This window comes from Mus caroli, chromosome 5, assembly GCF_900094665.2.
Source record: "Mus caroli chromosome 5, CAROLI_EIJ_v1.1, whole genome shotgun sequence".
NCBI classification, from domain to species: Eukaryota; Metazoa; Chordata; class Mammalia; order Rodentia; family Muridae; genus Mus; species Mus caroli.
The window spans coordinates 56,236,139-56,255,100 of NC_034574.1; the positions used below are offsets into that span (position 1 = coordinate 56,236,139).

The window sequence follows — 18,962 nt, forward strand, 5'->3', positions numbered from 1 at the left end:
TATAAGGCCAACTTTAAAACATAGCATACCAAGCTATAGTTGAGACCATTGATATGTTACTGGTAAATCCTCAAGAATTGTATCCCTATTTTATTTACAGATGTAGCATTAGGGTTCCATTAGTTCCATTACATATACTACTAATGTTTAAAAGGAGTTGCTTGACAATGATAGGTTTACAAATTCTAGATCTGAATTTAACCAATGTAGGGTTATCTCCACAGCTTTGTATCCTGCATATTAATCATCACTTTTCAGTAACTGTAAATATGAAAGGGGAAATAATGTGTTTTAAGGGACAAAAAGGGATTTCTTCAGTGAAAGTCTACTGAGAGCAAAGTTGTGCCATTTCTTCTGATAGTTTTTGGGGTGCAAAACAGAGACCTAAAATGATGTTACTCAAAGGATCTGAAAACTTGAATTTAAAATTTAGGTGACATTTTAATCACTCAATAACATATTAAATAGCTAGTATAAACCCCTTTTAAGAACCCTCCCCAAATAAGTCATTCTTTCTTTAGAAATCTGCTTTGCTCAAGTAGCCAGATTGCCAAGATGCAATCTTACACAACGGAGTCTACTTGAGTCCTTTCTGCAACTGAGAACCATTCTCCTCCTGATTTTAACTGCAGTTTAGAAATTTACCAAAATACCTTTTAGCAGTCACAGAAGAGAAACAGCAATCTCTTCTACATCTTTCACTGAATCCTTCCCTCTGGGTGAAACAGAAAGTATTCATTGTGTGAGAGATAGCTAACTGTCTTCAGCTTTGTGAATTCCTGGAGAGTAGAACTTCAGTTTGAAGTTTCACTGCAAACCTAACTATTTTTGTTTGCATATAGATGCAGTATAGCAATAGAATCCAATTATTTCTTTTCCTTTGCTATTGCACTGTCATTTATTCAGCGTTTGATATATACCATGTCTGTGAACAATTATTTTATTCATATTATATCAGGTCTTTTAAAATGTAATTATGGCAAGCAAGTGATAAATCCCCGGCTTTAAACATGAGGAATAGCAGGGCCTCAAAAAATTTCAAGTGTGAACACTGGAGAGACATCCACCATACTGACAAATGGTGGAGGGTGAAGATGACTCTCGACTTTTACAGTCCAAACATACAAGCTCAGCTGCTCCATCAGAGCTTCCTAAGGCTCTGCTACTGGAAAACAGGCATACAGTGTCAGAGGAAGCAGTAATATCCTTTCTACTATTCAATAGGAGGCTCTACAAACCTACAGAGGTGAAATTCTTGTTCACAGAATTTTGTTATTTTCAACAAGGCTTATCTATGCCTTTGTTTTAAGAGCATCTACCACATTTCCTTAATAATTTCAACAAATCCAGTAACTGTTTCACTTGGAAGTTCTACAATAACACTGTCTTTTTCTATAATTGTGGGAATCTTTTATTTCTGTGCTTTTGACTAAGAAAACCATTAACCAGGCAGTGGTGATATACATCTTTAATAACACATTTAGGAGGCAGAGACAGGGGGATCCCTGTGAGTTCTAGGCAAACCTGGTCTACAGAGTAATTTCCAGGATGTCCAAGGCTACACAGGAAAACCTTGCCTCAAACAAACAAACAAGAAACAAAAAAGAAACTAAGAAAATCATGAGACTTATGTGGGGACTTATGTGCACATCAAGTATGTGCAGAGTGACTGAGATGTTGATTTATTAAACTACATTTAAACCATTTATTGTGTGTGTGTGTGTGTGTGTGTGTGTGTGTGTGTTTGTGCCAGTGAGTTTATGTGGAGATCAGAAGACAACTTGTAGGCATTTGTTCTCTCCTTCTACCATGTGAAATCTGGGGATTAAACTAAAATATTCAGGCTTGGTGGCTAATACCTTTACCTGCTCAGCCATCTAGGAGGCCCAGAAGTTGAATTTTTTTTAATGGTCTTGAATTTAATTTTAATTTCTACTTAAACAACCACATGTCACAGGAGAATGGAGCACTAGAATATCCTCTGTGAGGCCATGGCAGTGCACACTGTGGTAGGAACAGCACAGAGGAAGGGGAAAGATCATTCTTGGAGAGTGAAGCTAACTTTCTAAATACTGGAAAAATGAATATTTTCAAATGTTTTGTGTTAGAAAACCATGAACAGGAAGAATAAAAGGGAAAACTATTAGATGTGGAAGCTTGCAGAAAAAAACTTGGCCCCATGACAGAAGAGGAGTTCTAGTAATATATGGTAACTTGCTAAGGCTGTTAGGTTGTTATATGTTATATGTTCACAAGCAATGATAACACACAAGACACTTTAGCAATATTTGATAAATGATATGTCACGGAGATTTTAGAAAATTAAAGCAAACTAATTATCTTACTGGTGATAAGTGTATCTTCATTTTAGGCAATGGGAAGGATTATGAGAAAGACTACAAGCTCATTTTTCACCTGCAAAGAAAACCCAGGCTGGAACTCCACATCAAAGAGGTGGATGAATTTGGGAATTATAGCTGCCCTCATTATAAAGGTAGCATTACAGTTTACAAAGTACCCAGAGAGAAGATTGTCCCCAACTTGGATCAAACACTTCATGAAACTTTTTATCAGTTTCCAGTTTGCAAATTACCACTGAAATTGCCAAAGGTAAGTTAGTAGACTTTTTATGTAACAGCTTTTGTTGCCTCTTTGTAATTTCCAATTAACAATGAACTCTGCAAATAAATGAATGTAGGATAGAAAACACATTAATAAATTTGATAAAGAAGGGGTAGGTAGGATCAATTCTAGAGTGATAGAATATGTATCAGGGTTTCTGCTATTGTCAATGTTAGATTCTCTAACTAGAGCAATGTGCTTTGAGTTGTTCTTTATAGCATTTTGTTAAAGAATGTGTGCACAATGCCATTCATCTTTGGAGTCATGATCTGAGTTACTGAGACATCATTTATGAAAACACTGAATGCATTTCAGACTGCACTTGAAGGCCCAATCATTCTGAACATGGCAATAGCATCAAAATAATATCAGTAAAACAGTTTCCAGCATGTTTATCTTACAAGTTATTCATATCTACTAATCTGCCTCATGTCAGAAAATCACATTAAATTATTTTCTAGAAAAATCAAACACATAAAATATATACAATTTTTTATTATATAAGTAACTTTTTTCCATGTATGAGTATAGTTAACATATATTAATGATGGAAAATAATGCTGAAATATCATTATTACTGTCTTGCAAGAAAACATTTTTTACTTTTTTTTTTTTTTTTTTTTTTTTTTTTTTTGGTTTTTCGAGACAGGGTTTCTCTGTATAGCCCTGGCTGTCCTGGAACTCACTTTGTAGACCAGGCTAGCCTCGAACTCAGAAATCCGCCTGCCTCTGCCTCCCGAGTGCTGGGATTAAAGGCGTGCGCCACCACGCCCGGCTCTCATTTTTTACTTTTAAAGAAAGCTAATTTTTTTTCTGTTTTTACCTTTTCTGTTTTCAACTTCAGCAACATGTTTTCCATATACAGATTTTGTATTTTTTTTTATGTGTCTCATGTAGTCTTCATAAATTCCTAGGTAACTGAGGATGACCTTGAACTACAAACCCCTTTGCTTAAATGCCAACTGTTAGGAGTTCAGGTGTGAACCATCGCAACTGCTTTTTGTACTGTCCATAATTAACAAACATAAATTGTACTTCTGAAAAGGAGTGTGATCTGTTGTGTGTTATTCTAAACCCTGAACTGCTGAAATAAAATGTAGTCAGAAACTATGTTGTCAAGAGTAGTGTCTACTATACACACATGGCTAGCTATAAAAGGGAAATCTTACATCACTAAAGATGTATTAATGAATCATAATTTGTTTATGATGATGAAATGATGCATTTGTAATATCTTTTTTGTTTGATCAGTTTAAATAATGTTATACAAATCAATTCTAATATGTATCTGAAATTCTATTTCTGTGGAATAACACTTTCCTAGATGCATGTAACCTAATGGAGTATGTAAAACACACACATAAAACTGCATTATAAGGTTAGACCTGATTAGATAGATAATGGTGAAATAATGCATTAATAGTTGTTCAGAGGTTGAAAATAGCATCTCCGGAAGCTAAAACCAGTAGATATTTCGTGTTGATTACATTACTCTCTTTTTCTGTTCATGGGAATGTAACCATTAGACTTGAAGAGAAATCCGACCTACAGCAAGAAAATGGAATGCATTTTATTGGGGTGAGAGATTTAAATACCTTAGCAGAAATTCACATTTCAATTAAGGCCATTAACATAACGTCCAAAACACAAAAATCTTGTTAAGTGCTTTTACATGCATTGTGTCATTAAATCCTCATAGAAGCCCGTGATGCAATGCCATTGTTCTTATGTTCCCGGGAGTGAAGACAGAGCAGGTCCAGTCATGTTGTCGAGGATTGTAGGGCTAAGTGCAGATGAGGGAATCCCACACAGAGAATTTGTTCCCAGGGTGGATGTTCAGCAACCTCTGCATGGTTGCCTCCTAAGCAGATAAAACTTCGATTCTTAGCCCAGTAAACAGAAGAGATGTGCAGGTATCTAGATTCTCTCTAGAAGTTGTAAATATGGGGAAAAAAAAAAACTTAGAGAAATGACTGGAAAAAGTTAGCGAACAGCACACCCATGGACACCAGCCAAATGAAAGCAGCCTCAGTGCAGAGGAGCAAGCGCTGAGCCTTGGGAGCCTTTGCCTGATGGTTTGAAGGAGGTACTGGGGTTCTGAGTGGGGTTCTGAGCACATGCTGTTCAACAATGGATGGCAAAAATCTGAGCTATGTTCAGGACAGTACAGTCATCTAAAGGAGCATCCACTCCCATTTGTGCATCTGCACTCTTTTCTCTATATTTATTCATGATTTCCTTTCACCCACTATATGTGTGTGTGTGTGTGTCTGTGTGTGTGTGTCTGTGTGTGTGGGTCTCTGGGTGTGTATCTTATGAAAAGCTTCAGAAGTTGGTTCTCCTCATTCTCTACCAAGCAGCAACTCTAGCTCTTATTTTGATGTTAATGGACACCATAATTGTACTTATGTTGTCTGGGATGTAACTGAGTGATAGAGCACGTGTTTATCATGTGTGAGGTTCTGGGTTCACTCACCAACTGCAGTAACCAAGATATACGTATATTTATTAGGTAAATTTTTTATATCTATATAACATGGAATGTTCGAGCTGTTATAATTAGCATAGGCATCACCTCACACATTAACTATTTCAATTGCCTTAAAGGAAAAATTTGAATGGGCTTCTGTAGATGCTTCTCTGACATTCAAGTCTCTGCTCACATGTTATTTGCTCTTCTTATCCCTCCATGTACTAGCCATTGTTTAGCCTATAACCCTCTTTGGGTTTATTTTGTTGTATTTAGATCTAGTCTGTCCTAGCCATGTCCTACCTTAAATGATGAGCCTAGTGCAGACTAGGCACTAAGTATGTCTGACTACATGTGGAGGGTGCTTCATATCCACCTCCAATCAGCTTCCCTGAGACTCACCACTCTGGGCTGAATGGGGCACTGGGATGTTCTCAGACTAATATTTTAGCCTGCAAGTCCTTTCCTGTCAGGCTGAGGAGTTGATCAGGTAAATATATAACGACTTGGATACTCTCTAGGCTGCTTAGTTGAGCACATTTTTTTCCCCCAGAAAGCCGAGTTGCTGTTCTACAGCTTTGGTGTGATTAGGAGGCAAATCAGAGTGCAGTAGATCTTCCTAGCAGAAAGGCCTGAGAGTTTATTTCCATGGTATCAGACAATTGGAAGAGAGATCTTATACACAGGGAAAGGAACTTCATGTTAAAAAAGCACATGACATAGACTCAACCTTCCTTTATCTGTATTTCCTCTGTGGCCTGTATGGTTCATGAAATAAGTAGGTAAATTAGCCAAGCTAGCTAACTTAGGAGTTTATACAGATTTCCTCTGTGAAAGTTTATATCTGATCACCATAATCATGTCCTGAGCTATTTTTCTGCTTTAACTCGGACACACACTCTTCACTAATCTGCCTGTGCCTGTTTGCCACTTCTTGTGTTTCTGCCTCAGTGTGACATCTCCCAGGAAGCTGTCCCAACTTTCCTCTCTATTTCAACCTCAGTGTTCCTGACATGCACAGCCACGGATTGTGCACTTCATCTGCTGTTGTAGCTACCACACTCCATTACAATGCCTTGCTTACTGTTTCTCAACAGATGATTTTAAATACTTTTCAACCCCACTGTTTTTATTACCTTCTGTGGAAATTATTTTGACAATTTATTGAGGGATTACCAATCCCTAAGAAATACTAATACAGATATATTGCATATCTGCTTATGTATTTTGTATGTATGTGTGTGTTTAAATAGGTGAACATTAAAATCTTTTCTAAAATGCTTATATATATATACATATATATATCCATATTACACACACACACACACACACACACACACACACACACACATATATATATATATATATATATATATATATATATATATACTACACACACACATACATTCACATAACATTTATACCATTTATAATTCTTTCTTTCATTCTTCCTATTATCCTGGTCTACCTCCTTCTTCTTCCTCAAGTGTCTTTTTCTTCTTTCCACATAGTTCTCTGGTGCTTACACCATTAGAGAAAATGATACGGACTCTACTCTAGCAGCTGTTAACAGTATTAGCTCTTTGGGAAGGGACTGGGCCTCATGGGTATCATACCCCTGTATCCATCGTAGAAAGCCAGATAACCCATTCTCAAGCAGGTATTCATAGCTTTTGCTCATGCCTATGACAGTAATGTCAAATCTGTACGGCAGAATCAAATCTGTACTCTTTCCCATCCTCTGTCTCTTAAGTTTTTTTTTTTTTTTTTGACTTCTCACAATTGACAATAGAGATGAACATGTTTTTCTCCTCAACATTGCCGTAAAGTGCCTGATAGAAACACAATTTCAGAAAGTGTTTTATGAATAACTAGATTAATGAGGTCATTTCCGCAAGTCTTAAAAGTATTCAACCTTGAAACTTATCATCTTGAAACTACACCATCACTTTAAAGATAGAACATCTTAAATGTCTGCTGCTTTTTGTAGACAAATTGACTATCAATATGCCATCTGTACTTTCCTTTCTTCCCAGATGGGTTTGTACAGGACTTTCCAGATTCACACTCTTGGCCATAACTTTTACACAAAACTTTTGCAAGTAAGTTCACAGGGCTGAGAAAGAATTTGTGGCTGCGGAAGTGTTTTTCCTCTTTTACAACCAGTGAATACCTAAATGGGAATTGAAACCATGACCTTTGTTTTGTGAGAACAGACTTCTCCACAAAGTTTAGAATTAAAAGCACCAGAGCTCAGCTAAGCAGAATTAAAATGTTTCACTTGCCAGGAAATAGAAGTACCCACAGAAAGCAAATAGTAAATACTTTTCACAAAATAAATGTTGTGGCTTAATTTTCATAAGTACAAGAAGTTAAAAATGTTAAGCACCACTTAGAACAGTTTGAACACCTTCTCCTCTGACATGATCCTAGTTTAAAACATATTAACATTTAACTTTTACAACAAACAAATCTACCCAAGTATGTTGGGAAGGTCTAGAGAGCTAGGTGATCATTACAGGGTTACAGATTGAATATATTTTTAAACCATGAGTTCAATACTTTGAGAATATTTGAATAAGCATCTCAAAGACACAGAGTATCATTAAGCAGTCACTATATGCTCTGTGTGTGTATAGTCACATACATTTGCATACAAGCAATCACAAGGTAAAATGCTAATGTACAGTGTGGTTCCTTAAAAAGTGAAGGTCATCTATAACTTGTACTTGTTTGCTTCCTGTTCGTGAGAATACCTTGCACCCTCCAACCTCCATATTTTGCTCATTCATATATTAACTCTTTAAAAAACTATGTTTGGTATGTCAAGGGCCTAATGTACAATAATGTTCCTATATAAAGTGCATAATATGTACTTTTCTCATCACTGTGAACTTATGAGAAACAAGCTAAGGAAGGAAGAACTTATTCTGGTTCAGACAGAGGTGAGAGTCTGTCAGGACAGGAAGGCTTGGTGACAAGGGTGGCTCATTGGTATAGCACTGGGGTGTTCTCCTATTGATATATTTCAGAAATCTGTGATAAACTAATATTAGGTCCAGCATATTTTTACTTTTTACATTTTAATTCAGTCTGGACTCTATCCCATGGGATTTTGCAGCCCACATTCAGAGTGAGTCTTTCATTCTCAGTCTAATTTCAATGTACAGACACCAGAGGTGTGTTTCTCAACAATCACAAATCCATCTAAGATGTCGGCAAAGAATAACAATCACAGTCTGAAGCTTGTCTTGCTCTTCTATGCTCATCCTTCATTAAAGCAACAGTTCTCAACCTGTCAGTCATGATACCTTTGAGAGCTGAACAACCTTTTCACAGGGGTCACATATTCATGACAGTATCAAAATTATAGTTATGAAGTAGCAGCAAAAATGGAAAATAATTTTATGGTTTGGGGTCACCACAACATGAAGAAATGTATTCAAAGGTTGCAGCATTAGGAAGATTGAGAACCACTGATTTAGAGGGCAAAGTATCTTTCAAAACATCATTCAGGTCACATGTCTACTCCATACACTTCAATGATTCTCTCAGAGCAAGGGCTCCATTCTGAGCAGGAAATATATTCCGAGTGTGATGGCTATATCCTGGTTGTCAATTTGACTGTACATAGAATGAACTATAATTCAGAAATGAAGGGCACACCTGTGATCCAGATCTTGAAGATGGAAGACTCAGGCTTCTGACCCAGATCTTAACATGAAGAACTTGAGACACAGTGTCTATGAAAAGTTTAGGCCAAAGCAAGGTGGTACATGGCTTCAATCCCAGGAGACAAAGACAAGAAGATCTCTGAATTCGAGGCCAGCCTGAGACCAAGCAAGTCCCAAATCTAGGCATGGTGGTACACACCTCTAATCTAGGGCACACCTTCTGCTGGGGGTCTACATAATGACACTGGAAGAAAGAAGGATCACTCTTCTTCATCTGCTTGCACTAAATTGCCAGCACATCTGTTGGGACCTACTTCTTCAGGATTCAAGCTTATACAAAAGACCATTTCAAACACCCAGTCCTGAGGGACTGAGCAGCTACTAGATTCTTGGACTTCCCATTTACAGCTGGGCCTTGTTGGGTTAGTTGGACTACAGACTATATAAGTCATTACAATAAATTCCCTTAACATATAGAACCATTCCATAAGTTCTGTGACTCCAGAGAACCCCGACTAATACAATCATGAAAGCCAAAAATTACTTTGTAGCTATTTCCCTAAGTTAGAAATTGGATTACATGTATTCACAGCTAGCAAATTCCTATATTCATTTTGAATCTATAAAGTGAAGGCTGCTAAGAGAAGACTAGCTCTCACTTGGTTAGGAGGCTGGTCTCATTGTCCATCCCCACAGTGACACACTTCCACCAACAAGGCCTTACCTCCTAATAGTGTGGGCTGAGCATGTTCAAACCACCACACCATGATTCCCAGTGCATGCTAGAAGTTATTGAAACCTAAGTGAATAACATTTTTAATGTATATACAGCTATGATAAAGTTTAGTTTATAAATTAGACAGGTTAATGTGTAAATAAGCACAACTAACAATAAAATGGAACAATTGATAATTTACTATTAAAAAGTTCTATAAGATTTATCAATTTTTTATCTCTGGTATTCCTAATAAATAATTGTATCCACAATTGACCATGATACCATGGAGGCTGAAGGATACTGAGTTCAGAAAATACACAGCAATCATAAGGGACAGCTACTGTAAATTCTATACATGGCCTTCTTGGCTATTGATTCCAAGCTTTTGTATCCCATCTCCTTCCCTTGTTCACCTGCAATCCCACAGTTAGCCTGTCCCTACTTCTAGGTTACTCTACCCTGTCTTCTGATTTAAATATGTGTTAATGATTTCTCTGTCCTGAATGGTCCTCCTAATATCTACCTATATGTCAATGCGTCAATAGTCATCTCATGGTCAAGTTTCACATTCTTTCTAAAGCCTTCTCTGAATCTATTTAATAGCAAATATATTTCTGGATTCATAACCCAACACTCTAGAGCCTTCTTACTTGATTTAACTGTGTTTCTCTCTAAAGCACTTGAGCCTCATGTGTTAGCTATATTGAAGAAAGATTGACATAGCAAGGATTTAAGTAAGCCCTATGACTTCAGGGGAACTTTGTTCTGTTCCTTTATTATTCATTGTTCAACAAGGATAAAGAACAATGCTTGGCACAGTTAGATGTAACCAATGCTTGCTGCATAAATGCCTTAATGAATACAGCTTATACTATAGGTGGTAAAATAAGAGAAAATGAGACATGTTAAGGAAAGAAACAAATAAGCATCAAAGAATAAACAAAATTGGTAAAATGTGTTAAAATAGGACAGTTACAGAAGACCAATAGTGAGTTACCTTCTGGGCAGAGAAGAAACACAAGACAAGAAGCCTCTTTGCCTACAGTCTTGGGAAAGCATCAGCCAGAGTAAGGAAAATTGTAAATATCTAGCCTCCATGATGTCTTCAAGGAAAAACGTCATGGATACTATTCATATGGTGGCTAAGAAGTTGAGCTGAGGTCTGAAAAATGATCTAACTGGTCTTAGTGGTCCTCGGTAATCAAGATGCCCTTATGAAATTGACCATGTCAGCAATACAAGTGAAAATTTGAGGCCTCATAATACAATCATTTCCAGTAAATCATTTCTAAGTTGTGCCTGAAGCAACTCATTTCAGAAATGTTCCAGAACATTTTGTTGACATTACATGCCATTGTACACTGGAAGAAGGAAAGCACCTTTAAAAAATGGAGTTAAAAAATTAAGTGGAAGGAAGTGGTTAGACTGTTTGGTGCCGGAACACACACTTCTGAAGTCACCCAGATGGCTGTCTATATGACATTTGCTTGTTTTTCATCAGCTTGGGTTGTGACAACCTTGTACTTCTCCCACCTGTTTGGTGGTTTTGCTTTGAATAGAGTCGGGCAGGGCTCCAGACACAAAGCTGGAGTCTACCTGAGGCTGGAGCTCTGAGTAATACCTTGGTGGCAGCCTTACATAAGCAATCCGGACCTAACTTCTGCTGAGACTGAACTTCCCTTAGAAAAACAAACAAAATGACCCTGTGAACTCATGACATATTGTCATGCCATTGCTAGTTTAAAAAAAAAAAAAAAAGGTGTCACAACATTTGCTCTTCCACCACATTAAATAGGTTAAAGGAAGGAACTGTGAATGTGCTATTGCAAGAGCTTGCAATCAAAAGCATCACTTTCTCTCGGTTTCAGACTTTCATTGCCCACTCCCTACCATGCTGAAAATGATTTTCAAAACGTAATTTGTTTCTAAGAACCCGAACTGCTAAAAGAATCTTCACTAAGTAAATTAGAAGATTCTGAGATGGGAGAAATTTTATCATGGTCACAAGAACCTTAGCATTGCTTACAGTTTTCAGGTGTAGTTATTTTATGTAATTATATTAAGATTAAAAATGAAACTGTCACTATCACATGTGGGTAGCACTAGATGTACTCAGTGGGTTGTAAATAGAAAATTAATTGGAAGGAAAATGTGTTGGGAGAACAAGGAGAAGTTAGAGTGTGTGTATGGGGGGGGGGTGAAAGATACAGATATGATTTAGATATATTCTATACTATGTGTAAAATTTTCAGAATAAATATAATTACTATTTTAAAAAGCACAATTCATTACCCTGTTGATGGATAGTAAAAAACAATTTCAGAAAAATATATACATATAGTACATATGAATTATATATATATATATATATATTTAATACACACATATACATATATGTGTGTATGTATGTATGTATGTATTAAACCCTATCAGAAAAAAAAACAGAGTAATTTGAGTTTTTTTTTTCAGAAACATTGAACTTAACAACAGTTTTAGAGTTTGTTAGAACTTAGTTCCATGCTTTCTATATTAAAGTCAATTTTAGCAACATCTGTATTGCTTTATGGTCCATCCTCTGTCAGTCAGATAATGAGTTCAACTAAGAAATATTATGTTAAATTATGCAGAGACTGAGAGACCTTGGGACACTCAGTCCTTCTTAAATGAGATGTCTCCAACAAATCCCTCCCCTCACAACTTGGGGGAACCCCAGGAAGAGGAGGCAGAGAGAATTTAAGAATCAGAAGGGATGAAGGACACCAAGAAAAGAATGCTCTGTAAATCTATGTGAGCATAGCTTATATGAGCTCACTGAGACTGAAGTAGCATGCACATTGCTTCAATGGGTCCACACCAGGTCCACAGTGAGTATAATATGGCTTCCAGTTTAGTGTTTTCATGGGACTCTTGAGTGTGTGATTGAGTGGATGTTTATTCAAGTGTCTTCTCTTGGTCTTTTTTTCCTTCTGTTGGCTTGACTTGATCAACTTCAGTGTGATAGTTTTTATTTTATCTTATTATATTTATTTCATTGTTCTTTTTTATAAAGAAATGAATGGAAATCTAGACATTAAGCTAAATGTCTAAATACCTTCTGGAAGAGTGAAAATCAGTTTTCTCCAGTAGACTGACACTGGGTATATCAACCACTCCAGGACAGGTCTTGTGTTCAGGAATAGTTGACCAATATACAATTAGACTGCACAGTTTGTTTGTGTGTGCATTTATTTGGTACTTTGTGGGATTTTTCCCCCCTCTTTTTCGATGTAGTCTAATGGTTTCTTATTTTGGGAGAGTTTTGCTATATTGTATATTTGTTTCCTTTTTAAGAAAGAACTTAAAATTGAGAGGGAGAAATAGAGGATCTGGAGGGATTTGTGGAAGAGAGAAAATCTGATGTTTTGGTTTTAATAATGAAAATATAATAATAAAAAATAAAATGTTTTATTATAATGTTAAATATTCTGATAATAAAGATCAGTAACTTGTCTTTTAAGAAAATTCAATTTTTTAAAAGTCACGGCATGAATTTTTATTTGCAGGATTATTCAAAAGTAGAAGCATTTTCCCAAAGAAACATGATAGCAAAAAAATTGTACTTTCTCTTAACAACCAACCATGAAATTGTATTTGAATGACAAAAATTACTTATGTCTTTAGGAACCTACAGGAACATTGAAACACTTTAACATAACAAGGAAGTACAAGGTTTACAAGCAGAATATAATTCAGACAAATAATCACTAATTATAGGTTTACTAATTGCATTATTGTTGGAACCAAATTTTAAAGAGTTGCAAAACCATTATATAAGAAATATATAAGATATGTCTTGTACTCATGTTATAAATTTTTGCATTAACATCTATGTTTTGTTTTTTTATTTTGTTTTTGTTTTTTGCTTTTTTGTTTTGTTTTTTTTGTGTTTTGTTTTGTTTTGATTTTCAAGACAGGGTTTCTCTGTGTAGCCCTGGCTATCCTGGAACTCACTTTGTAGTCCACACTGGCCTCGAACTCAGAAATCTGCCTGCCTCTACCTCCCAAGTGCTGGGATTAAAGGAGTGCACCACCATGCCCAGCCCATCTTCTATGTTTATATGACAGATACTAGTGAAACAAAATAAAATCAGCCAATTTCTCAGATTTCAGGTAAAATTATAGACAATAAAGAATATTTAATATTTTCTGAAGAGTTGGTTAAAAATTAGAGTTAAACTCAATGCAGATATTGAGAAACTAATGGGTAAGGTTTGTCAGAGTGACATGATGCAGAAGTAAGATCATCAGGCAAAATAAAGGATGATAGAGTTGGTCACATGAAATAGAGTTTATAAAAATTATACCCATAATTAAGGTTAAAAAAATAAGACTCACCCCCCCAAATTCCCATACAGAATATACATATACATTTGATTAGCTTTAAATTTAGTTTTATATAGAAAAATATAATATCCCATGAAAATGTAAAACAATAAATTAAACCACCCATTTACCATAATGTTTTGGAATATAAATTAATGGTAACCCTTATTCTAAACGTTCTTAAGCAAACAGTTTTTGAACAAGCTAGTCTTAGTGAGTAATGGTTCCAATGGTTCCCAACACTGAAGAATAAGGAGGATAGATCCAAGACCCCAGAGACTATAACTTTTGTTGGTACCAATTGGAGCACCAGATGCATTCATGCATTATGACAAATGCTTGAAGCTAAGTAATGTGAGCAACTAGTTTCACCCTGAGTGTGAAACATGAGTCTCAAACACTGTAGCATAATCAGACTTTACAGAGAATAATATTTTGATATTGTTTCTCAGCCTTGTGTATTTTCAGAAGTAAAGCAAAATAAAATATTCTGAAAAGAAACAAATTCTTTCCAATCTAGGCTTCTAGGTTACTTCACAAATGCCAAGATTCTTGACAAAAAAATGAGGGGTTCCTGTAGTTGTCTGGCACCTTGGGTGAGCACAGGTTTAAAAACGACTTGGTGTTCTTTAATGAGGATAATCATTTAAATACACATAGTATTTGAGAAATTAACTGAAAGGTTTAAAAAATCATAGAAGGAAATATCTACACAGAAAACTATATCTGAGGTAAGTTAAAATTTGACAAGAGTGACAGATATAAAGGGACAGAGACTCCAAAACATCTAGACAAGATAGAAGGCTATATGGGGCATGAAAGAGATGGTAAACATTAGATGGAAAAATAGAGAGAATAGTGTTATCATTTTTTAAATTAATTTTCCATATGGAAGGAGTCCAGGAGATTTTAGGAAAGAAGTACTAATCAAACATCAAATCTCTGAAGTTTTACTGATAAATGAAGGAATACCAAAGAAAAGAAAAAGTTCATTAAAATCATGTAGGACACATTCAAGGAGAGAACAATTAGGCTGATAGCTGAGTAATTTCCGTATATATCAAGATCCACACAGAGGGCAGTACTGTAATGACTTAATCTCCTGTGGGAAAACAGTCATCAACAAAATTAAGATTCAAATCAATATTGAGCTTTAAATATCCTGGTATCTAAAACTAAATGTTTATCATCAACATTTCTTCATTAACAGAAATTATGAAAGATGTAGTTTATAAAAAGGAAAAGGTAATTATCCCAGAATGCAGTTTAAAAAGTTTCAAACAATTTTTTTCTTTAAAAAAGTCAAATAGATTTGTTTTTCATTCAATATATTCTAGTTATAGTTTAACCCCTTCATCTCCTACAAGGTCCTCCCCACCTCCCCATTGACCTAAATCGACTCCATTCTGGCTTGCTCCTATTAGAAAACAAAGAGACATTTAGAAATATTAAATAAAATAAAACAAAAATGAACCAGAAGAGAACAAAACAAACAGGAAAAACAAGACCAAAGAGAAAGCACAAGAAACACACATAAAGACACACAATTTTATGAACAGAAACGCCATAAAAGCAAAACTGAAAACCATAATATAAGTAAATGATATATAGGAAAAAGAAAAGCCCAAAGAATTATGAGAAAAAAATAAACACACACACACACAAACAAACAAACAAAAAATCAAAGCCCTCCAAATATATGATTGAGCTCATTTTGTGTTGCCCATAACCTGCTGGATATTGAGCCTGTCCTTAAGTGTGGCTTATGTACCCAGTGAGATTTTTTTCCCTTCACATGCAGTAATCAACTGAAGATAACTTCTGGGTTAGTTCTAAGTGCTGTGTCCACATCCCCTCTCAAAACTTAGGTTTGGCTTAGATGTACGCAGATCCTGTTCAGGTTGCCAGAGCCTCTGTAAGTTCCTATGTGCATCAGTCCTGCTGTATCTACAAGGCCTTCTTTCCTTGTTGCCCTGCATACACACAGGCTATTTCAATCTTTCACCGACTTCTCTAGGCCCTGAGGGGAGGGATTTGATGAATATACCCTATTTAGAAATGAGTGTTCCAAGATTTCTCACTCTTTGTACATTATCCTATTGTGGTTTTCTATATTTGTTCCCATCTACTGAAGAAGGAAGTTTCCATGATGAATGAGACACCGATTTATGAGTACAACAGACATTATATTGTTATGTTTCTTTATTAGAACATAACATTTTGTTTTTTCTGGGTCACTGGCCTATATAGTCTCAGATTCTGGGACATCTGAACAGTGTCCTCTATGAATTCCATCTCATGGCAGGGGTCTTAAATCCAATTCAATAGTGGCTGGTTATTCCTACAGCTTTTGTGCCACTTTTGTATCAGTCTATCTTGTAGGCAGGCTTCCATTTTAAATATCAGTTTTGTAGTTGGGTATGTGTTTACCTTTCTCCTTTGGTAGAATTCTGAGGGCTCTGTAGGGCCACGAACACTAGCTAATAGAGATGAAGTTTCTAGATAGGCAGAAGGTTAGCTTCTCTGTGTTAAATGAGGTGTGTAGATGTTATCTTCAGCAATAGGGACTTACTATCAATTTGTGGGGAGCAAACAATAGCTTTAGCAGTAGCCTGGATTGTAAGGGGGTTCCATGAAGTCCCTTTTGCCAACAAGTAAATTGTATATAACCCATTCCCTGGCAATGGAGTTTTATTTGGTGGTGAGAGATGTCTCATTGGAGCTTTATCTCCCTAATTATTTGGTGATTCTGTTTAGATTCTTTTCATTCACACACACACACACACACACACACACACACCTTCTATTGCTTTCATTTTCTTTAAAATTCTTTCAGTGGCCTTTAGTTTTAACTATGCCTTTTTGCTTCAAACTCCCTTCTAGTCCACTGATTAAAGGTAGGGGAAAAATGATTAATAGGACGTGGGGGTTGGATGTGAACCTGTTTAGAAGTAGTTCTTTGGGGAGATACAAATCTTCATTGTCAAGATATCAGTAGTCTAGTCAAAAACATCAAACAAGAATCAGCAGCAGTGACTCAATAGAGAAGAAACTGCCAGGCTCTGCCTAATTGGCACAAGTCTGTGGACAGGGCAAGAAGCAGCTGGAATACCACAAGAAATTCTTTGTTGCATTTCTCTCTACAAAGTAATTTCAAGACAAAATCAGGAAAGACCAGTGAAAAGCTGCAAGGCAACCAATGCAAGAACATCCGCTCACTCTCTGTGAGGTTTTATTTATATTCTCTTTAAACATCACATATTCTCTTAAGCATCCACACTGGCATTATGCCCTTTCTCAAGACAGCTTCCAGAAACATACCACATATCTGTTCTCAGCAAAATATCCTTTCATGGGGTTGGCTTCAGCAAATCATCATTTCATAAGACACTTTCAAGAAATGTATCACATGACACAACTGAGTCTCCAAAGAAACCAGAAATTGCCACTTCAAAGTCTCCTCTATTTCCTCCTTCCTAATGTTTTTCCCTCCCCTTCCCATTTGGTTGTACTATTCCTGGTTTTTCTCCATCTATCCATCCATCCAAACTATCTATTCTATTTCTGCTTCCTTGAGATTTCTCTACTCCCCAGTTCCTTAATTACATCTAGCCTTTATGGTTAGACAGATTATAGTCTGCTTATTGAAGAGTTAACTATATCCACATATAAGCAAATGCATATCATATTTGTCTTTTTGAGTATTACCTGTATTACCTGCTTCAGGATTATTTTTTTTCTAGCTCCATCTATTTGAATTTTATGCTGTGAATCTTATGATTTTATTTTTGCTTGTTGTTTGTTTGTTTTAAACAGTCCAGTAATAGCCTTTGTGAAGATGTACAGTTTCTTTATCCACTGAGAGGCTGTTTCCCATTTCTGACTATTTGAATGAAGTAGTAATGAACATGGTTAAACAAGTGTCTCTGTAATAGGAGGAGTTGTCTTTTGGGTATATGCCTACTTGGGTGTCTAACTGAATCTGAAGTTACCTCTGCTCACAATTTCATTACTACTTCCCACCAATTTTCATAGTGGATGTAGAGGTTTGCATTCCTATCAGCAATGGATTAATGTCCCACTTACCCTACAGACTTGTCAGCAAGAATTTTTCCTTTTTTTAAAATTGACCTTGGCCATTCTGGCTGGAATAAGTTTGAACCAGCTGAGGCAACTGGAAAAGACACTTCACCCTGTTGAGCTGCCTGCAGGCTATGAAGTGTGCTCCAGACTCTCAGATTTGCTATTTGTCTCATGCTTTGGTAGGCTTTGGTGATGCAGCTATCTTTGAGTCATTCTGCTCTTGTAAGTCATCCTTGAATTTCTGTATGTAACCCAGTAAAATGCATTGGTTCACCAAGTTGGACATTGATAGCATCTGCACTTTGTTCTTGAATGGGTTTCCTGTCTTGTGACTACTCATGCACATTGCATCTCCCCACGTATGCTAAAGAAGTATCAGAATGTCCCCTTTCCCACACAGAAGCCTCCCTCCCTCCCCCGTGTGATTGCTTTCTTCTTCCTCCCATGTGGGATTGAGGCACCCTCACTTGGGCCATTTGGCTTGTTAACCTTTTTGAGTTCTGTGGATTGTATCCTGGGTATTCTGTACTCTTTTTTGGCTAATATACACTTATTAGTGAGTACATACCATGCATGTATTTTCCGATCTGAGTTACCTCCCTCAGGATGATATTTTCTAGTACCAGCCATTTGCTTCAGGATGCCCTTGCTCTTAATAGCTGAGTAGTATTCCATTGTGTAAATGAACCACATTTTCTGATTCCATTCTTCTGTTGGGGGAAATCTAGGTTATTTCCAGCTTCTGGCTATCACAAATAAGGCCACTATGAACAGAGTAGAACATGTGCCCCTGTGGCATGGTGGGGCATCCTTTAGGTATATGCCCAAGAGTGGTATTGCTGGGTCTTCAGGTAGATCTATTTCCAGTTTTTTTAATTAGGTAATTTCCTCAATTACATTTCCAATGCTAGCCAAGAAGTCCCCAATAGACTCCCCCCCCCAGTCCCCCACCCACCCACCCCCACCCCTTGGCCCTGGCATTCCCCTGTACTGGGGCATATAAAGTTGGGAAGTCCAATGGGCCTCTCTTTCA

General features: G+C 36.6%; 1 protein-coding gene across 1 annotated transcript in view; it reads left to right on the forward strand.

The window, feature by feature from the left end:
- The window catches only part of Dthd1 (death domain containing 1), a 71,519-nt gene that overhangs the window by 36,785 nt on the left and 15,772 nt on the right, over positions 1-18,962 (forward strand). Inside the window, exon 8 of the mRNA XM_021163991.2 lies at positions 2,372-2,610. Within this exon, the coding sequence (XP_021019650.2) occupies positions 2,372-2,610 (239 nt within the window). The remainder of the gene's footprint in view (positions 1-2,371; positions 2,611-18,962) is intronic.